This window comes from Acartia tonsa, chromosome 15 (genome assembly GCF_053477335.1).
Source record: "Acartia tonsa isolate MP-2025a chromosome 15, ASM5347733v1, whole genome shotgun sequence".
NCBI lineage: Eukaryota > Metazoa > Arthropoda > Copepoda > Calanoida > Acartiidae > Acartia > Acartia tonsa.
In genome coordinates, this window is record NC_137274.1 from 12,548,737 (window position 1) to 12,563,409 (window position 14,673).

Sequence of the window (14,673 nt, forward strand, 5' to 3'; positions counted from 1 at the left end):
TATCATTTGTGAAACTTGTAATGTAAATGTAATTAAAAATGAATGAAAATTTGGCCGAAAGACAGTCAAGATTGGCTTTAAAGGCTCTGTAGTACAGTTACCCTAATTTTTTTTTCAATGTAAATAAATATAACTATAAATAAAATTATTGTAATTTAGAATGTATTAAATTTTTGTAAAATTAATCTTTAATTTACTGATAAAAAATCATATCTTAAAATAAGAGTTATCACTCCCCCACCTTTCTCTACACGGGCTAAGTGTAGAAAATAAACCACCTTCTCACTCTTTAATTTATAATTATTTTAAAGAGGTGGGAAGGTTTCAATGCTCCACTGGAATTTTGTGGGGAAAGCATCGGAAAACTTGTTTTTATGCAATAATAAATAAATCATAATAAAAATGTAAGCTTTTCTATAATTAGGGTCAGTCCGTCACAGTTAGCTTTTTCATTAGTTTAGGCATTTTAGTATTACCCTATCGATTTTAAACTTTGCATGGTGATTCCTGTAGTAGTAAGGTACAATTTAGAAAGCGTAGCAACTCTATAGTCATTTCAAAAATTCCGTATGTCCATTTTAAACAATGTTCAATTTCAGAGCTTCACTTTTAGGGATGTTGTCATCCTTGTTATCAAAATATAACAATAACTAAAATTTTTTTTTGTTATTATCATAATTCTGTCTTTTTTGTGTAATTTTATTATTAACCCTTAATGGTCGGGAGGGGGGGGGGGGGCGTTGAACGGTTTTTTCTATCTCATTTTCTGTGTGTGAAAGATAAAGAGCCCAAACTGCGTGACTTTTTAAGTTTGGGTATGACACATAACAGAGAGTTGGAACAGTTTGGCGGGCACAGGATGCCAGCAAACCTGGCAAGGTCATCCAGATAAAGAGCAAAAATAAACAAACAAAGCATTTTATCTTACCAAAATACTAAAATATCCTCTAGTAGTACATTATCATATTAAATACAGGTGTTTAAGTCAATTTCAGGTTCCAGGTATGATCCTGCAGGTCCTGATCCTCCAGGTCTCCAGAAATCTTTAAAAGGCTCCTGTGGCCGCAATTTTTGACTTAGAGACTTCAAATTTGAAACTTATGTTTTTCTTACATGTCTACATAACGTATTAAAATTTCATATAGATCCGCCGCCGTTTTCCCGCCGTCCGCCGACTGCAGCGGCTGGCAGATGCCAAGTACAGCTGCGGCCGCTGAAATTTATATTTTGATATTTCTAATATAAAATTTACATAAAAAAAATATTTTCTGTAAAAAAAACTTTCTTATAGCTTCAAAAATAAAAAATTTCAGCCGTTTGAAATTTTTAAGTAAAAAAGGACCTAAAAACAAAGGTTGTTAAATAAAAGGGTGAAGGAAGCGAAAATTGACTTTGACTTCCTTAAGGGCGGAAATTCATTATCAAACAGGGGACTTGCACAAAAAAATTTAGCCCTCTAGCTTTTATAGGAACTGAGATAATAGGGGGGGGGGTGTGAACGCCCCCCACCCCCGACCGATTAAGGTGCGGCAAGGGGCCCGACTGTTAAGGGTTAATAATAATTTAAGAATATTTTTGTACACTATACAATTTGTTGTTAGGCAATGATTATATTTGGGAAGTCAGTAAGGGTTATCATATTTGGAAGTCAAGTTAAACAGATTTTATTATTATTTTTAAGTTTTTTTTGTAAAATTGCTGACACACATACAACAACAGACTAGATAAACTTAAGTTTGTTTTAAATATACATAAATATTAAACTTAATACTTTGACTTCTCTCCTCCTCTCCATATTAATTAGAATGAAAAATTTGATATTTTTTTTATGTTAGGCCTTTAAAAATTATGGAAATAATGATAACTTGAGATTAAATAGTAGACGATATGTACATATTTATGATATTTAATTTCAGATTTTGTAATTTGCCAAAGAATGAAAACATTTGTTCTCATTCTTGTAAATGTTTACATGGTGCATGGGTATAGGTATGGGGAATGTTTTCCAGAGATGGTAAACAAGACCTATCTCCACCTACCCCCACAGAATGGTCCACCAGTTCTTAACACTCCATCCAATGAAGAGTGCTTTCAACATTGTGTGGAAGATGTAAAGTGTATAGCTTATACATTTAAGGTAAATTTGAGACTTTGTTTAAATTTCAGGCTTGGACCTTGTAAATTTCCTTAACCCTTAAAAGACAGACCTCTTTCTGCACTCTAATCAGTTTGGGGGGGTTGGGGGGGGGGGATCCTTGATAACTCAACCGGATGATGTGAAGGAAACAAAGTTTCACCATATTTTCATATTAACTTTTCTCCCATTTCTAGCCCCTGCGGGGGGTCTAACCCTGCAAGGCAACGACCTAACCTAACCCAAAATAAGCTTTCAAAAGCTACTGTAAAAATAAGATGAAACCCGCAACTTTGTTTCCTTCACATGACCCAGCTAACCTACTTACAAGAAGAACTAGGCCCTCTTTTTATTTTAAAATTTTCTGTCCTCGTCTAGGCACCAAAAAATGCCTCTTATAAAAATGATTCTGTTGATTGATTAGATAAAAATCTATGAATATTATAAAATGCGTCAAATTTAAAAAACAATATTTATTTTAGTATGATTCCTTGGAATGCAGCCTTTTCCACTTGATGCCAGGTATTGAATTACCAGAGAAGGAAATTCCATGTCAGGTAAAAATAAAATATCAACTTTAACACTAATTTTTCTAAAACAAATACACATTATATTATATACTGATTAAAAAAAACTTTTGTTAAGTATACTGTTTGTGCTTGTTTTAATAATTTAAGTAAATAATATAGAACATTATGGACTAAAAACATATTTTTTTTATAAAAAAAGGTGGGAAGAGGGGTTGTAAAGTAAAATGGTCCATTGACATATATAATATGTTTGGTATAAATTGAAGCTACTAAATTTCATATTTCTTTTATTTAAAAAAAATATATAATCTAATCCTATGTACTAAAGTAATCTATAAGTCTTATAAGGTCTTAAGAACACTGGTCTGATTGTACCACAGTTTAAAAAGAGTTTATTTTTGGTCCAGGGATGGTTTTAGGCTATTTGGAAGGACTCTACCAAGAAAAAGTTCTACAACCTTCATGTCACAAAGACTTGGCTAGGCTAGGTGCCAATTCTTGGATTTATTTTAATTTCTACATATTTATATTATCCAATTGTTTTAGAGCCATTGCTTGACCAGATACCTAGCGTTACCACATTGGTGCAAGGATATATCCAATGATACACCAATCTAGTGAGTCATTTATTTTATTAGCACTGTTACTCTTTATTACTAACAACCAGACAATCAACCCTTTGTTAGCATATCCTTTGTGCAATTGATTATTGAAATAGAGGCTGAAATTTTGGTGGAGAATTTTTTAAAATCATGGCTCATATTTGAAGAGGGGGGAGGGGTGGAATTGAACACCTCATTTGCATTTTTTCATAATCTCTATTTATTTCAGTCACAGTCTTCTAACAAGTTTTGGTGTCCTGTGTAAAAATCAACTAAAAATGCAGGTATCACTAAATTATTATTCTTTTAATTTAATTTGGGTTGATTTATCTTGGGAGATTAAAGGTACTTTTTACCTTCCTCATATTAATAAGATACACTTTTATATAAAAATATAGAAAGATAGACATCCTATCTATTTGATATAATAAGTGTTTTTAAACACAAAACTTGATAATATTTCATTTCCTTTCTTGATAACTTTTAAAACTTTATCAGCTTAAATTGTACAATTTTACACAATCCTTATAACAAAGTAAAAGGATGTTTGTCTCTCTGTCTGTTTGTACTGAAGGATCTCGCTAGAACCGATCGGGTTATTCCTAACAGGGTAGCTTCTTATAGGTCCCTTGAAGGTTTATAACTATTTTAGGAATGGGTACCACCAACCTCCCAAGAGAAATCTCTCCTAGAAGAAAATCACCCATATTAAATTTTTTTTTTATTATTTGTTGAACTAAAATTTTAAAAAATAGGGAGGCACCTCCCCGCAAAATTTTAAATATTTTTCTTTTTCTTTTATAATCTGAAAGTGCCCCTAGAGGCCTCTAGAGGCGTAGCAGCTAGTATATATATATATATGTATATATTGAAGGTGTAGTTTTAACCCTTAACGGTCGAGTGGGGGGCATTGAATGCCCCCCCCCTCATGTTTTTTCTATCTCATTTTCCGTGAGTGCAAGATAAACCCCCCCCTGACCGATTAAGGAGAGCAAGGGGCCTGACTGTTAAGGGTTAATAATGATATCTATTTAGATGGAATTCAACAGAACAAAAGAGTTTATTGATAAAATGGAAACAAATCACAAGGTAATTAGGATTAGCTAATATATTATGATTAGAGCTTAGGTTAGGTTAAGGAAGCAAAAATTCCAAATTCCCTTATTTTCAATTTATTTTTAAAAATTAGTTGGGGTAATTGTGACATACAGGTCCTTGGTGGGAACATCTTATTAATCAGAGCTGTTGAGAAAAGTACAGATCAAGAATATCAACAAAAACTTGTATATTGTATTAAATCTTTTATAATTTTTAATTTTTTCAACAAAGTTTTTAGCTGTTTTGGTGATTCTACCAATATTGATAATATTATTAAACAATTAATTGCCAAACCCCATAATAATTAAGCTTTTTTTAGGATAAAATAAAAACTCTAGAGAACAGAATTAATGACTTGGAACAATATCAGGTATTATAACCTTTACAGTAGATTTTTAAAAAATTACATGAATTTCCAAAAATTTGTCCTTTACATTTACATAATATAAAAGTAAAACTCTTACTCTAGGATAAAATGGAGGACAAGATTGATGCTATGGTTAAAGTAAGATATTTTCAATTTCAAAACAAACATGGAATGTTATATAAAGCCTAGTATTTGTCACACAGTGGTCCTCAAGGCCAAAGAAGTTTGACAAAACCCACCAGAAAAACGGACTATATGGCCATCAAATATACCCATTGGGGGGCCAGGAACTGTTTTTCTTAAAATCATAGCTGTTCCTTCTTGGGATTTATTCCATTTTAAAGATATTAGACCGAATTTCTTATAATATTAAGGTTGTTTGTCACTATTTTTGTTGCTATGGTTTCAGAATAGGAAAAATCCTTTTATACCCTGAAAATCTGGCTAAGGTAGATTACAAAAATTAGTGACCCAAAATTTTACCTCCAGTGGCGGAAAAGTTAGAGCACCTCAAAGTTTTTTTAACCATGCCCTGATGTATTGGACCCTGAGGGCCTCCCAGAGGAGTTAGTAGAAATCTAAAAGTACCTATAGAACCACAATGGCTGGCTCTAACTATGATTTAAAGTTGCCGGAGACAATGGCCGGACTCCTTCCGGCCTTTAATTGGCGGCAAAGTTAGTGCATCCCAAAAATAGCCATTTTTTGACGTGTTTTTTGCACGCAGCGCGGCGTGTGTTTGGGGCACAGCCATGTGTATTCCAACTTTTTTTGTAGGCCATCCCAAGCCAGTTAAGCAGGTGTGCAGCTGGAGGCGGTTGGCTCGTCCGTTTGGCCAACAGTGGCCATCAAAGGTCACAAAAATCATCAAAAATCGCCGTTTTTGCGGATTTTCAGCAGGCTGGTGCAGCCAGACCGTGCGGCCAACTAGTCTAGGACACATATACCTGGATACACTGGGCCATTGCCCATCTTTGCTATTTTGCACAATTTTTTTCCCAATTTTCCCGCAAAAATGGCGATTTTTGATGATTTTTGTGACCTTTGACGGCCGCTGTCGGCCAAACCGCCGGGCCAACCGCCTCCAGCTGCACACCTGCTTAACTGGCTTGGGATGGCCTACAAAAAAGTTGGAATACACATGGCTGTGCCCCAAACACACGCCGCGCTGCGTGCAAAAAACACGTCAAAAAATGACTATTTTTGGGATGCACTAACTTTGCCGCCAATTAAAGGCCGGAAGGAGTCCGGCCATTGTCTCCGGCAACTTTAAATCATAGTTAGAGCCAGCCATTGTGGTTCTATAGGTACTTTTAGATTTCTACTAACTCCTCTGGGAGGCCCTCAGGGTCCAATACACCAGGGCATGGTTAAAAAAACTTTGAGGTGCTCTAACTTTTCCGCCACTGGAGGTAAAATTTTGGGTCACTAATTTTTGTAATCTACCTTAGCCAGATTTTCAGGGTATAAAAGGATTTTTCCTATTCTGAAACCATAGCAACAAAAATAGTGACAAACAACCTTAATATTATAAGAAATTCGGTCTATTATCTTTAAAATGGAATAAATCCCAAGAAGGAACAGCTATGATTTTAAGAAAAACAGTTCCTGGCCCCCCAATAGGTATATTTGATTGCCATATAGTCCGTTTTTCTGGTGGGTTTTGTCAAACTTCTTTCGCCTTGAGGACCACTGTGGTCAGTATTTATTTCTCTCTGTTTTGTACATCTATTTAAAAAAAAACATTTATATTAATTTTTTATGTCTTTTCTATTAGTGTAAAATTATTGCTCACAGATCATTTTTTAAATTGTTATGTCTGGCTTATTTTGATCTTGTTAAAACTGCTCTAAATTATCTCTACTGTCTCTGCTGATATCTCAGGTGTATAAAATAGTTATAGTAGGAGCTTGCAAGGTCCAAAACAGGCGCAACTCTTTACTATGCACAGATAGAACTTTCAGACAAGGTTTAAGCAATTAAAGGGTTGGTTATCTGAAGGGCACATGACCATATAATCATGCACTTCAAAATATAAATATTTAGTTATGAGATACATCAAAATAAGATATTATTCTGGTTACCGTCCTCTATAGGTAATGAATAAGAAAAACTAACTATGAATCTTATTTAGGATAGAATGAGAAAACTGGAGGACAAGATTGATGCTATGGATAAGGTGAGATATTTCCAATTTCAAAACAAACATGCTATGTTCTATAAAGCTTAACTTTTGCAGTTTTCCTGTATATGAAACAATATTGATTATTGGGTAAAAGATTCATTTAACTGTTGGGAGATTGTTTCAGAAATCTGTTTAGTTAAATATAAAGCTTTTTTTGTGTGAGGCTAAAGATATCAAAATTACTAGTTGTTTATTTTTATTTTTTTACTAGACCTCACTGCAAGCATAAAATAAATAAAGAAGGGTTACAGTACATAATACATTTTGAATATTTATCTATTTAAGGTTGAAACAATCACCTATTCTAATGGAGTTTACACAGGAATGACAAGGAATGGAAAGAGACACGGGTTAGGCACAATGAAGATGTCAAATGGTGCTATGTATGTGGGTAATCATGAGAATGGTGGGGAGCATGGTTATGGGGTTTATCTTTGGAGTGATGGGAGAATGTACAGTGGTGGGTGGGTTAATGGAAATAGGACAGGAATAGGCTACTTTAATTGGCTTGATGGGCGCATGTTTGTAGGGCAGTATAAAGATGACAAGATAAATGGGAATGGTCAATACTTTTGGATGAGTGGGAGTAGATATGCAGGAGAGTGGAAGGATGGTACTGGTAGTGGTATCATAACGTATTCTGATGGTACCGTAGAGAAAGGTCAGTGGAAGTATAACAACAAGGTTTAGATAATAAGGTTTATATATGTAAAATATATCCTTATAGTATAGCATAACTTTATCTGTCCCCCTGCCCTACTTTGTAAAGTTAAGACATTAATTATATGCTAAAAGGTATATTGTAAGAAAATTATATAATTATCGTTTATAATCAAAATGTATTGTATTGATTAAAAAATTACCAAATCCTTACATTTTATACATTGACTTGAAATTGTAAGTTAATTTTTAAATTTGAAATTAAAATGGTAAATATTTTTTGGTAATTTTTAATAATATGTTCTTATCCTCTTAATATTTAATCTCTGAAGCACAAAAACTCTGAAATAACTATCGATCTACATATTTAACTATATACTCTATAAATAACTATGTATATTTATTTCAGATAGGTGTAAAATATAAAATGTCTGAAAATGAGATGACTAACCGCTGAACGAATATGGTTCTCTTTCACATTGAAGCTTCTTATAGGTCCAGGGAAGGTTTTTTTTACTATTTTAGGTACCCCAATGCCTTAGATACCTTAAATGCCCCTAGAGGCTTCTAGGGGGCGTAGCCTCTAGTTAATAATAAAGTAAACAAGGCATAGACTTTGTTACCCAGATTTATGAGGAATGTGTTGGGGTTGTTTTAAATGTTATTTGATCAACAGGTATGTCATAGCGCAGTTACTCTATAATTAAAGTGTATCCAAATGTCTGCCACAGGCGAGTAAAAATTGGAACATCTCTCTTTAAATGAAAAATATAAATCTCCATTTGTTTACTAAATAAGTTGGGTATAGTCCCTTTCGTGGCAATGCCCCTTAAGGGGCGATTCGTCGTATTCTTAAAATGGCTTTTTATATGTTATTTTAGGTTAGGTTAGGTTATATTGGGTTAGATGATTGCCCCACAGGGTTAGGTAATTGGCCCCGCATGGTTAGAGCCCCCCGCAGGTGCTAGAAATAGGAGGAAAGCTACTGTGTAAAAAACGAATAATCGCCCCTTAAGGTACGTTGCCACGAAAGGTACTATACCCAATAAGTTTTATTTATTATCTACTACTGTAGCTACTCTATTAGAGTTAAGAGGTTGAAACTATTTCTATAAAAGTAGAAATATGAAAATGGTTTCAACCTTCCTTTCTGTATTATTTATTACTAGCGGCTACGCCCCTAGAGGCCTCTAGGGGCACTTTAGGAAGAGAGAGTCAAATTTAATAACCCAATTTCTTATTCTAAATTTTTAAAGAAAAATTTTAAAAAAATTGGGGGGGAGCAAAAAAAATTTTTTTTGGGAGGGGGGTGCACCCCCCCTCATTTTTAATTTTAGTTAAAAAAATTTAAAAAAAAATTAATTTTTTGGGAGGGGATTTTTCATTTTTTTATAAACCTTCCCGGGACCTATGAGAAGCTACCCTGTTAAGGAGAACCCGATCGGTTCAGCGGTTAGCGAGATCCTTCGGTACAGACACACAGATACACAGACATCCTGTTACTTTAGTATAAGGATTATTATTTAAGGAGATGATGCTAGCACAGGAATTCATACATGTAGAATGGTAACAAGTTCTTCCCAAAATTAAAATGTATTTTGTTAATAAAATTTAATGATATATTTTTATATGATGACCAATTTAATTAAAATGTTTGATAAATATATCAATAAACAACAAACTTTTTTTCCTATTAGTACTCTATATTCGCCTGTTGCCTTCTTTTGCAAAGTGTAGAATTATGAGTTATTAAGTTAATGTTCTTTTTTCCTTCCAATTTAGAGCTTCGCTCTATGAAGTAATGGGAAGTCAACCCTCCTAAATAGAAATATTCCAAAAGTTATTCTTTGTTTAATTACTCTGTGGTAAAATTAAACCCAGGTTGTGCGCTGTATGCACAAAAATTTCAATTCGGAAAAATTAAACCCAGGTTGTTTGCCGTATACACAAAAATTTCACTTCGTAAAAATTAAACCCAGGTTGTTTGCATACACAAAAATTAAAATTTGTAAAAAAATATTAATATTTTTTTTTTTTGGGGGGGGGGGGATTTATGGGGGCTTCGCCCCTTGGTGCAGTGGGGTTCCCCCCACCCCAATTACTAGTTTTTGTTTACAAAATTAAAAAAAATTAAACTTTTGGAAGTGGAGATTTTTTTATTTTTGGAGGGTTTGGGTATCCCACCCCTCAAGAAAATAGCTTAAAACCACCAGAGGACCAGTAGGTATATTCCCTGAAGAGTAAAGCCCAATCGGTTCAGCGGTTACTGAGATTTTACAAAAAAAAATGTAAATCATTTTTTTGGTGGGGTGGTTTTTTTTAGTTTTTTGGGGGGTTGGGGGTGTTCCACCCCCTAGAAAAATAGCCTAAAACCATCACAGGTATATAGGTATATTCTCTGAAGCGGTTACTGAGATCTTAAGCTTCAGACGGAAAGACAGACATCAAGCTACTTTGTATTATAGATAATTTTTAATTATAGTATTAGCTACAACATTTTATTCTTAAAAGTCCAACAAGTAACAAGCAACAGATGAGTTTTGCTGGCTCATTAAGTTTTTATTAGTTCTGGTGACACTATGCTTATATTCATATCTTTATGAGGAAAATTGTAGAAAAAAAAGGATGACAACATCCAAAAAGCGAAGCTCTGAAACGGTATAACAGACGAACATTAACTCTTGTAGAGTGTCAGAACTGAATTACAGAATAAAAATGTAGAAAAGTCGAAACAAAATTGTAGGTAAATTTGTTGAAAAACTAATTAAATACAGGATATTGCATTAGGACATGCTTACATTTTAGGACTTCACTATAGAGATGCATTTATAACAATGTACTTTGTTGTCCTAGGAATTAGTAATCAGATCAATCGGATAATTTCATCACATAAAAAATTGTTGTTAAAAAAGTTAAAAAAACAACATCTTAAAATGGACGATTATAGAGTTGCTACGCTTTCTAAGTCGTAACTATCTACTACAAGAATAACCGTGCAAAGTTTTGAATCGATAGGACAATTCTAACCTGTTTAAATTAACAAAAAGATCAAATTGACCATGACGGACGGACGGACCGACCCTAATTATAGAAAAGCTTTGCTTTTAATTACCAACCCTTTCATTGCATAATCTTTATCTAGCAGTATCCTTATAATAAAGTAACAGGATGTCTAGGTATTTGTACCGAAGGATCTTGCTAACCACTGAACCGATTAGGTTCTCCTTAGCAAGTAACTTCTCATAGGTACCGGGAAGTTTCATAACTATTTTTTGTTTTGATGATTCCTAGAACAATCAGATACAATTCTGGAAGCGACGCCTCCCTCTACAATAATGTTTTACAATGCAATGTAAGTACTTCCCTAAGAGGCATCATTTACTTTATTTTTTCCAGTTTTGCTTCGAAACCGATTAATCTCTGCAGGATTAAAACCGGTTCTCAGCCATACTGAAAAATTATGTACAGCATCATATTATATCCAGTTTTCTAATGCATCTAGAGGCTAAAAAAACTGGTTTTAATCTTCTAATTGTACATTTTTAACCCGCGGAAAGCTGTTTATAATTCACGATTCGATAAATAACTAATACAGAAATTTTATTAATACTTCTAAATAATATTAAATACTATAACGTCAGAACATTAATGATACCTAGGACAACACGGTAAAATGTTATAAGCAAGGCATCTCTATAATAAAATTTTAAAATTATGTCCTTATACTGTTTTTAGTATTCACGCTTACAACAGACAGACACAAAAAATATCTTTAATATAATTCTTTTAAAACAAGGATGACAACATCTATAATAGCGAAGCTCTGAAATGGAAGGATGAACGAACATTAACACTTGTAGAGTGTTAGAACTGAATATCAATCGATAAGTTTATATGTACAAAATTGTAAGTAAATTTGTTGCAAAACTGATTAGATATATGATACTGTTTAAGGTCATACTGACGTTTTTAAGACTTGATCATAGATATGCTTCGCTTATTACATTATACCTTGTTGTAATAGGAATCAGTATTCAAAGAATCAGATGAATAGGATAATTTTAACATACAAAAATTTGTTGTCAAAAAGTAAAAAATCAGCTTGTTTTAAATGGACGTACGGACTTTCTGGTAGCTATTATAGAATCGAAGCGCTTTTTGAGTCGTGCCTAACTGTTACAGGAATCAGCATACAAAGTATACAAAGTCTGAAATTGATTGGACAGTTCTAACCTGTTTAAATTAACGAAAAGAGGTTACTGTAACGGACGGACGCCGGACGGACCTACCCTAATTATAGAAAAGCTAGCTTTTAAAAATATTTTTTGTTGAAAAGTTAAGCATTTATTATTGACCTAGAGTAGATGCTTGTTGGTCAACAGAATCTGTTTGTCTTTGTCAGCTGTAGCTATTTTAACAATCAATTCTACAAAAGATCACGAAACCTTTTAAAGTATTATGGAAGTATATTTTTATTTCGTTAAAGGTGGAAATACAATGCTTTACATACTTCTTCTGTATAGCTGAGAACTGCTTCTTATCAAGCATATATTATTCGGTTTCGATGTCATACTAGAAAGTACCTTACTATAATGTTTTTTTTTCGTATTCATTCAAATCCAGTGGATAGGAACCGGTTCTCATCCTTACGAAAAAACTATGTCTAGCATCGTATTATAAACCGCTTACTACGAATATAAAAATGTACAATTATAAGATTAAAACCAGTTTTGTAGCCCGTGCCTTCGGCACCTCGGGGCTAAAAAAAATGGTTTTATTCTTATAATTGTACATTCTATATCTGCGGAAAGCTTTTTATAATACGATGCGAGAAATAACTATTATTCAATTTTCCGTACTTGCATTGAAACAAGGATGACAATATCAATAAAAAAAGCTCTGAAACAGTAGGACAAACGAACATTAACACTTGTAGAGTGTCAGAACAAAATAAGCAGAATACAAATATAGACTAAGACATCTAAACAAAAATATAAGTATTTTTTTTGCAAAACTGCGTAAATACAGGTAACTTTTTAAGAACGTACTTATATTTTTGCAATTTATATCAGATGCTTCGCTTTTAACATTGTACTTTGTTAAAAGCGAAGCTTTTCTATGATTATGGTTGGTCCGTCCGTCCGTAACGGATAGCTTTTTTCGTTAATTAAGGCATGTTAGAATTGTCCCATCGATTTCAAACATTGCATGGTGATTTCTTTAGTAGTTAGGTACGATTTAAAAAGCTTAGAAACCTTATAATCATTACCAGAATGGTCGTACGTCCATTTTAAACATGTTGATTTTTTTTTACTTTTTTAACAACAAATTTTCATGTGATCTAATCATCCGATTTTTGGTAAATTAATTCCTAGGACAACGAAGTATAATGTTAGCAACTCTATAATCAAGTCCTAAAATGTAAGTATGTTCATAAACATTTTCCTGTATAAAGCAGTTTTTCTGGTTCGACTCTTATACATTTATATTCTGATTATTCAGTTCTGACACTATACAAATATTAATGTCCGTTTGTCCTACCGTTTCAGTGCTTCGCTTTTATGGATGTTGTCATCCTTGTTTTAATATGAATCAGTATTCCAAAAATCAGATAAATAGGATAATTAAATCATAAAATAATTTGTTGTCAAAACATTAAAATATCAGCATATTTTGAATGGACGTACAGACTTTCTGGTGACATTTATAGAGTTGCTACGCTTCCTAATTCGTACCTAACTACTACAGGGATCATCATGCAAAGTTTGAAATCGATAGGACAATTCTAAAATGCCTAAATTAACGAAAAAACCTTAACAATCATCACGCAAGGTTTAAATTGATACAACAACTTTAACATGTTTAAATTGACTCAATAGAAAATTGTGGTTTTATCAGGGATCTAAAGCGATAAGACAATGACCAATAAATTAATGTTCATCCCCGATGAGGATATACAAAACTACCCCTTCTGTTGGTTATATTGGACACTCAACCTAATGAACCAGCCAATCAAATTAAATACAAGTTGCATGTTGAACCAACGAATAGGAAATCGTTATTTTAAAGCTTAAATCTACCAGAAGAAAGCCCCTGATTGGAAACGGACATCGAACAGCCAACACAACATAAATAAAAAAACAAGGGTGACAACATCCATAAAAACGAAGCTCTGAAAAGGTATGACAGACTAACATTAACTCTTGTAGAGTGTCAGAACTGAATAATACAAAATTTTCAGAAAATTTGTTGAAAAACTGCACTAATACAGGATAATGTTTAAGGACATACCTACAATTTTAGAACTTGAGTACAGAGATGCTTTGCTTATAACATTGTACTTTGTTATAATAGGAATCAATAAACCAAAACTCGGAGAATACTATAAAATTTGCTGTTAAAAATCTACATATTTTTAACGATTATAGAGTTACTACGCTTTTTAAATCGTACCTAACTACTACAGGAATCAGCAAGCAAAGTTTGAAATCGATAGGACAATTCTAAAATGCCTAAATTAACGAAAAAAGCTATCCGTTACGGACTGACCGACCCTAATTATAGAAAAGCTTAGCTTTTAAAAATTCTAGCCCCTTCAGCGGCCATTTTCTAACCCTTACTTAACCTAAAATAAGCATGAAAAGCTATTGTGAAAATAAAATATTAAAAAACTTTGGACGCTACCCACTGTGTGTGAAGCCATGGTTTCTTAATGTTCGGACCTAATTAATCACTTACGCACCATTTTACAGCATATGTTAAGAAACAATAAAATACTTCTGTTTTTTCGTACCTACCTACCTGTTATAGGAATCCTCATGAAAAGTTTGAAATCGACAGGACATTTCAACATGCCTAAATATGCGAAAAGAGCTAACAGTTACGGATATAAGGACCTACCATAATTATAGAAAAGCCTCGCTTTTGAAATTACATCAACATAAAACAGATATTTGCCATTATTTATTAATTTCTAAGTGATAAAAATGACAAATTATTTTGAAAATGGCTAGGTATGACATGTAGCACATAAAAATTTTTAGAAAAAATTGCAATAATCCCAAGAGAAAAAAAGATAAAAAAAACTACGGGATTAT

At 33.1% G+C, this 14,673-nt stretch overlaps 1 protein-coding gene and 1 long non-coding RNA gene across 4 annotated transcripts; both read left to right on the plus strand.

Moving 5' to 3' along the window:
- Positions 1 to 1,920: 1,920 nt before the first annotated feature.
- LOC145307168 (uncharacterized) lies at positions 1,921 to 7,986 on the plus strand. 3 transcript variants are annotated; one of them, XM_080149519.1, is made up of 9 exons: positions 1,921 to 2,137; positions 2,617 to 2,691; positions 3,211 to 3,281; positions 3,496 to 3,550; positions 4,302 to 4,355; positions 4,684 to 4,734; positions 4,834 to 4,869; positions 6,866 to 6,910; positions 7,202 to 7,986. In XM_080149519.1, exons 1-9 carry the CDS (start codon positions 1,937 to 1,939, stop codon positions 7,604 to 7,606), a joined length of 993 nt encoding a protein of 330 aa, XP_080005645.1. In that variant the 5' UTR covers positions 1,921 to 1,936; the 3' UTR covers positions 7,607 to 7,986. The 3 variants fall into 3 exon arrangements, with proteins under 3 accessions (XP_080005645.1, XP_080005646.1, XP_080005647.1); XM_080149520.1 differs by lacking the exon at positions 4,684 to 4,734; XM_080149521.1 differs by lacking the exon at positions 4,302 to 4,355.
- Positions 7,984 to 9,257, plus strand: LOC145307169 (uncharacterized). Its single transcript, XR_013875328.1, has 2 exons — positions 7,984 to 8,252; positions 9,105 to 9,257. It is a non-coding gene; the product is annotated as an uncharacterized LOC145307169 (long non-coding RNA).
- The last annotated feature ends 5,416 nt before the right edge of the window (positions 9,258 to 14,673 follow it).